Source organism: Nothoprocta perdicaria, unplaced genomic scaffold (genome assembly GCF_003342845.1).
Source record: "Nothoprocta perdicaria isolate Ctin4 unplaced genomic scaffold, notPer1 scaffold_1, whole genome shotgun sequence".
Lineage (NCBI taxonomy): Eukaryota > Metazoa > Chordata > Aves > Tinamiformes > Tinamidae > Nothoprocta > Nothoprocta perdicaria.
Genome location: NW_020454093.1, coordinates 9105961 through 9112663, shown reverse-complemented (window position 1 = coordinate 9112663; position 6703 = coordinate 9105961). Strand labels below are relative to the sequence as shown.

The 6703-nt window shown below is 46.0% G+C and overlaps 1 protein-coding gene across 1 annotated transcript in view; it reads left to right on the top strand.

Moving 5' to 3' along the window:
- SETD9 (SET domain containing 9) overlaps positions 1 to 2092 on the top strand; it is a 5118-nt gene extending 3026 nt beyond the window's left edge. The window contains exons 4-6 of the mRNA XM_026035820.1: positions 79 to 194; positions 991 to 1096; positions 1939 to 2092. Coding sequence (XP_025891605.1) covers positions 79 to 194; positions 991 to 1096; positions 1939 to 2026 — 310 coding nt within the window. The 3' untranslated portion in view covers positions 2027 to 2092. The remainder of the gene's footprint in view (positions 1 to 78; positions 195 to 990; positions 1097 to 1938) is intronic.
- The last annotated feature ends 4611 nt before the right edge of the window (positions 2093 to 6703 follow it).

Genomic DNA, 6703 nt, shown 5'->3' with positions numbered 1-6703 from the left:
TGCTGCGGGTTGCTGCAGGTCCTGCAGCCGCAGGGCCGTTGCTGCAGCCCCTGTTTCCATTGCTGCGGGTCGCTGCAGGTCCTGCAGCCGCAGGGACGGGCTGGGCGCGCTGCGGGCCTGTGACAGCAGCTGGCTCACGGCGGCGCCGCGCAACCCGCTGGCGCTGGGGCACTACGTGAACAACTGCGCACAGGGTGAGTAGCCACAGGGCTCGCCCAGGAACCGGTGAGCTGGGCAGCGAGGGGATGGGGCCCTGTGGAATCCCAGCAGACCCTGGTGCTCCAACAGGGTCTTGTCCCAAACGGGAGCTGATGGGGAAGGCATCTGGGCAGGGAGCGGGGTGGGCTGCAGAGCGGCAGCGCTGCTGCTGGGGGCTTCTGGGCAGCAGCGCTGTGCAGAACAGAACAGCTTGGACACCACTGGGCTGGGAGCGTCCTGCTGCTTGCATTCCCTGGGGAAAGGAACCATGTCCACACACAATGTGGGAGACTTGTTAGGGTGTACCTGTGGAGCCTGGAAACAGGGCACTGTTTATTTCTTCCTTCACATAAAAGGGGTTGGTCCGGGCGCTGGGGGAGGAAGTGGTTGTATCTGGGCTGTGGCTGCGAAATACTGGGCACTGAGGGGCTCCCAAAGGCAGCGCGTGGGTGTCTGTGGGGCCAGCGGGACCTGGGTGGGCGCCGTGGGGCTGCCCCAGAGCTCTGTGCCCGGGGCTGCTGCTGTTGCTGCTGCTCAGGCCAGCACCCAGGAAAGGAAATGCTCCTGTTCCTGCCGGGTGGCTGGTGCTTCCCCCCCGCCTCTCTCCACTTTTTAACTAATTTTTAAAAAACTTACAAGCAAACTTACAAGTAACTTCAGCATGGTTTGCAGGCCTAGTGAAGCAGGTGCACCTTACTGTGCAGCAGGACATTTGATCTGCTTGCACATCTCTCAACCCAAAGAGAAACTCTTTCTTAGTTTCTTAAAGTCATATTTTTTTCTCCTTCCTAGAAAAAGCCGCCAATGTCTGTTACCAGGAGTTCGACGTGCCAGCATCTTTTCCAGTAGAGCTGAAGCAGTATCTTCCAAACATCGCCTACAGCCATGACATAGAGAGGTCAGCAGGGAATCCAGGCTCTCATAGATCTGTGTGGTAAAAGTGTCCTGTATGTGAAGAACAAAGATGCGTTACGTGAGAGTGTCCATATGTAAGGAGAGTGTTAGCTCTTCAACTAGACCCATTTTAAGCAAATTACAGGATTCCCTGTTTCTTTTTGTTCCTTTTTCCTACAGCTTCACAGCAGCGTAGCTGAGGAAACAGTTTTACAAGCAATGGTTGCACTCCAGGGTCAGCTGTGAATGTCTTAAATCAGTACTTAGGTTTTGGTTCTCTTACCATAACAGTGTTTTTCAGCATATATTTCAAATGTAGCTTCTAGCTGCTCATTTTGGTGTTGATCTTTACAGTTCTGATGACGTTGCTAGTCTCATTTGAACATCCTTTCTTCCTTGTGGGATTTTTCCTAGCCCTGGCTGGTGTTTAGCCGGTGCTTCCCCATGGCAAGCGCTGCAGCAGCGGGGCCTGTCCGGGGCCTGCTCCTTCCCCGACACATCCCGCCTGGCCAGGGGACGCACCCGGCTCCCTGCGTCACGGCCTCCCGCTTCAGGCCGGGTCCATTTGCTCATGAAACCTCAGAGGACGTTGTTCCGCAGTCAGTCACAGGAAGGCTCTGCCAGCCACTGCCATTAGCATGGGCCTTGTGGACTGTAGCACTTCTACTTATATTTGCAGTCTTTCTTTCATTTTCACAGGCTGCCTGGCCTGCCCTCTGCATTTTGCTCTCAGAAATATTCTAGACATAGACATTGTTTTAGCCCCTGGCAATGAAGAACTTTAAGGAATTAGGAGTGAAATCTGATGGTTCGCTTGGACATATTTTTCTTTTCCTTCTTCTGCAGCCACCTGAGGTGTGTCGTGCTTGTTACGCTCAGAGACATCAAGCAAGGAGAAGAACTTTTTTCTAATTACTTCACTGTTGTTAACTGAATTATTCAGTGGATGGGCTGGATGAATCTGTTTTATTAAAATAAATGAAGTGTGTACATGCTTCGAGTTCCACGAGCATCTTTGTATGATGGAAAGCTGTGCTTGGCCATTTCAGAGGCCAAGAGGCCTGCAGGTTGTGTTTCTCTGAAAATGCGTTGCATACAGAGGGGAAGCTCTAAGCTGTTCACATCATTCAGTTCTCAGCTGCCTGGTATTTTTTAAAGTTTATTGTTTTTCAGGTGTCCGTACAACATCTCATAAAATCAGAATTAAGTTCTGAACGTGCCATTTCATCTCCTAGCTTGCGTAGTTGGACAGAACCGTGACTCAAGTCTTCATCTTCTGCCATTTCATCTCATGCTTACAGTGGACGTGACTCATCTCAGGTAGGACAGGCACAAGGATAGAAGGGGAGGCACTTCTTTGGTTCACAGAATCACAGAATATTTAAGTTTGGAAGGGACCTCTAGAGATCATCTAGTCCAACCTTCCTGCTCAAGCAGGCACACCTACAGCATGTGGCACAGGGCGGCATCCAGGTGGTTTAGCCACCTTTCCTCTGAGGAAAAGAAATCAAATTTTTGAGGAGGTTTCATTCGGTGCTTCATTGTTTGGTTTTGATTTTTTAAGCAGTTACTTCAGTGTGTGGAGAGGAGTCTTCATTTCATGGGTTAGAAAGTCAAGACAAGCTAGTGTTTTATTTTTGTGAACACACAAAAAGAGACTGGCTCCATGGTAGCTATGGATGTAGTAAGTGCAGCTGTGCTCAGTTGTAAGCTGTAGTACTTCAAATACTATGAGCTGCTTTGCTTTTTGTTTCTTGCTTTCCTTCCAGAAAATAGAACCAAGATGCTGGTCTGTGAAGTAATACAGAGAAGTAATACAGCTTTTCAGGGTGCAAGAACTTCCACAGCGTTAAGTTATTCAACATTCTTAAACAGAGAATTAGCAGGGTCACTACCTCATTCAGTGTCCTTGTGCAAGGGCTAGGTAAAGAAAAAGGCACATTTTTAGTTAGTTTGCAAGGTGAAATAACTCTGAATAGCAAAAGTAGTGTTTGTCAAGCATTTCAGTGCATAAATTCTGGCTCCTCCAGGAGCCAGCACAGGTAAGGGGTTGGCTTTGTGTTCAAGGGTAGTTGCTACAGGCAGAAAGGAGCCGCGTCTCCCACCACGCGGTGGTTGCGTGCGGGGGCCTTTGCCTGGAGGCTGAGCTCAGAGCCACGCTGGGGCAGGCTCCTGCTTTGGGGGCTTTAACGGCTTCTAGTAGCTGCAGTTCAGAATTACCCACCTCCATTTCAGCCATCGCAGGCCCCGTCACTTCTGCCCCAAGAGGCTCCCAGCCCCCGAGGTGGGTGAGAGGTCCCTGGGGGAGCCGAGGTGCCCCTTGTGCTCCCGGCTGCAGCTGAGGAAGTGCTCAAGCTGCCCTGGGGAGCAGATGCATGAAAAGCTGCACGAGCGAAGAAAGGTTTCCAGACATTTATTTCTGGAACTGTACACCAGGTATTAAAGTACAACAAATACAAAATAATGCTCAAAAAAATCAGTGTTTATGTACAAATATTAAAACCAATGCAACAATAGAGACTTCCTCTTGAACATCTGATACTAAAACCTGTTCCGATTGTCACTAAAAGCTGTTGTTCTGCACAGGGTGCTTGCTTGGAACTGAGACTAACTGGAATCTCTGTTTCCTTACAAGGACTAAAACCATACCTATTGTATTTTACAACTGATAGCATTTTCCTTCTTTCCATGAAAAATAGGAATAAAAAAAATAGTAACCTTGTAATTATTTTATAAATTACTGTATTTAGTTTCCCCATCTGTAGACAATGTGCTTGTAATGCTGGGCAAAATAGTGTCCCTGTTGGTCAGTTTATCCATTAGTTTACATTCAACGCTGAAATATTCACTAGAGGCTTTGGTTAAATTAAGTAGTATCACTATGTCCTACTGGAGCTGACGATTTCATACATTTCTGACTCTCAGTTTGAAAAACTTAAAAACAGGAAACAATTGCACAATTCATTGACCTAATTGTACACAATTTAGTATTCTTCAAACAGTATTGTACATCCTTCAAGTAAATTCAGCAGTTTGAGCGTGACAAGAGGAAAACTAAACATGTAAAAACCTAGCGGGAGCAGATGCTGGGGGGACTAACGAAAGGAAGAGTATTGCTCTAATCACAGCACCAGTTACACGTCTACATGAATCGGCTCCTGCTCGGGCTCCCTGCACGCGAAGGGGAACAGCCCCCGACGCTGCGACTGCCCATGATGGATTTTTGGTTTGTTTTGTATGAAGAAAGAGGGTGGCAAAGGACAAAGAATTCATCACAGTTTGTTAGAAGAATTGGGCTTCCCCACCAGGCGCCCAGGCCGGGCTTCTTCATGTGGCCACCATCAGGTTATCCCCACGCTGCCCTCCCACCCACAATTCTTTTAATAAACAGTAACAAGTTCTCCATTTAAATGTTGAAACTGAGAGAAAAATAAGTAAGTCCAGCTTTTAAAAGAAAAAAAAAATTCAATAAATAGCTATTTTACATGGATAAAGTCATAGTGGTACAAATTTATGAATGTCACATCAAGCATGCACAAAAATGTTACTATACACAGAAGTAGTCAGAAAATATTGAAATAGATATCTAAAAAGATATGAAGAATTTACATATTTACAAAATCTTGCAAATTATTGCCTCATTTTAACAAGGAATTAAAAGTAAACGATACCAGCCAGCTAGCCCACAGGCTAAATAAGATCAGCATTTTAAAAAATCTATCACACTAGCCGGAATTCATTTTTCTCTCATATCATTTTCTGGATTTTGGTCAAAAGTCTTTATTAAATAACTAAAGTGTCCATTCAACTTGCTGACAACCCAAACCTTAGACAAGTCTCTGTCTACATTAAGATCCCAGCAATGCATAGATAAACTGAATATATTACTGCATCAGCTAATGAGAATGGGCATGTTCATTTAAGTGCAACTGGCATAAGCATTCAGTCAGCTTCAGATAATGGAGTCTTCTACACACCAGCCACTCGCTGTAAACCCACAGTCAACCTTGAATGTATAACAATGAAAAATTATGGCCAGTATTTTACAAAATTACAGAAAATGTGTTGATTCAAAAACAAACAAACGAAAAACCCCCAAGGTACAAAGTTCAGCACAAAACACAGCAACAAGAAGCTGACAACTTGGCTGGAAATGTCGGAGTCCAAGGCAGGGCCCAGGCTACCCGTTACTTGCTGTGCACTGACTAGAGTTACCTACCTCAGGTGGGTCAGTTAAGAGCTGCTTACACGACTCTATCTCTGCTTCTGTGCACGGTGCTAGACCAGGTTCTCAGGGTGGTAAATGTGCTCGTGTGCAAACACCTCCAAGCCATCGGCAGGAGCCTGCTTTAAGGGAAAGCCCGCTCGCTGCTGCCAGGCCTCGGGCGTCGAGCCAGTTCACAGTATGCACAATAAATACCCGCCCCCCTCATTCAAGTCGCTACTTTCTAATTACTCTGCGTAACCTTGAAGCGGTAGCACAAATATCAACAACGCCGGGAAACTGTCACTTAGTCAATGACAGCAAGGCAGGGGCAAGTGGATTTGTGATATGAACAGTGCAAAGAAAAGGCTGGAGGGCAAGGCAGAGTCCTACTGAAATCAACTGCAGTTTCTTACTGAAAAGGCCCAAACACTGCGCGCTACAAGAAGGGAGCACAAGCCAACACTGTGCTTGGTGTGACACCTCCAGGAGCATTAGAATGATTCCTTTCAAGACAGAAACTTTGTGGATGGCTAAATTGCACTCAGAATAAACATTTACGGAAGTTAAATAGTTACTTCCATGGGAAACAATTCACTCTGGTCATTTCCTATTTGAGCAGGGTAGGGAAGTGCCGTTTTTGAGCCAAGACCTCGCCAAAACAAGCAAATGCAATCCACCAAAGCAGAGCTTTCCAACACCAACCTCAAGGTTCTCCTACTTCTAGCTAAGTCAGCTAGCCACGCAGGCTGTAACCCTTGGAACTGCAGTGCTGTGGGCAATTTAAGGTGTCTTCCAAAACGTGACCCATTTAGTGGTAAATCCTAAGCTGTACAGACTGTAGTTTCACACATCAGTTGCCTTAGGAAAAGTTAAACTATAGGATTACGTTCCTCTCCAAAGCCATGGACAAACCCGGCAGAACACAACAGGCTAAAATGCACTAAAATGCTGGCAAGTCTAAAGTACACAGGGCCCTCTGGCAGCAACTGTTACTTGGGATTTAGGTAGCCATGGCCTACAATTTTGCAACAGCATCCAAGTATAGGGCTTCAGCCTCCTCCTTTCAAGTCCCTTGTGCTAACTCCCACCAAAATGAACTTGCTGTTCTGTAAACTGAAGTGCTCTAGTTTAGTATCACATGAGAGAAGGTTCCATTTAAAAAACATCCTTGTTATGTTTGTGCAGTTTAAATTAAGGAAACCCATCCCTGCCTTTATTTAAAAAAAATAAAATAAAAATGCTACATCGAGCAGGGATCAGCATCGGTACCTGTAAACATTGTTATTCCACTGCATCTGTTACGGCAAAAGTAACTGAGACTAAAAAGCCACTCCAATCAGTTCAGAACTTCTGTGCTGGTTTCGAAACGGTGGCCTCTGTCTACAGGCTTTAAAAAAAAAAAAA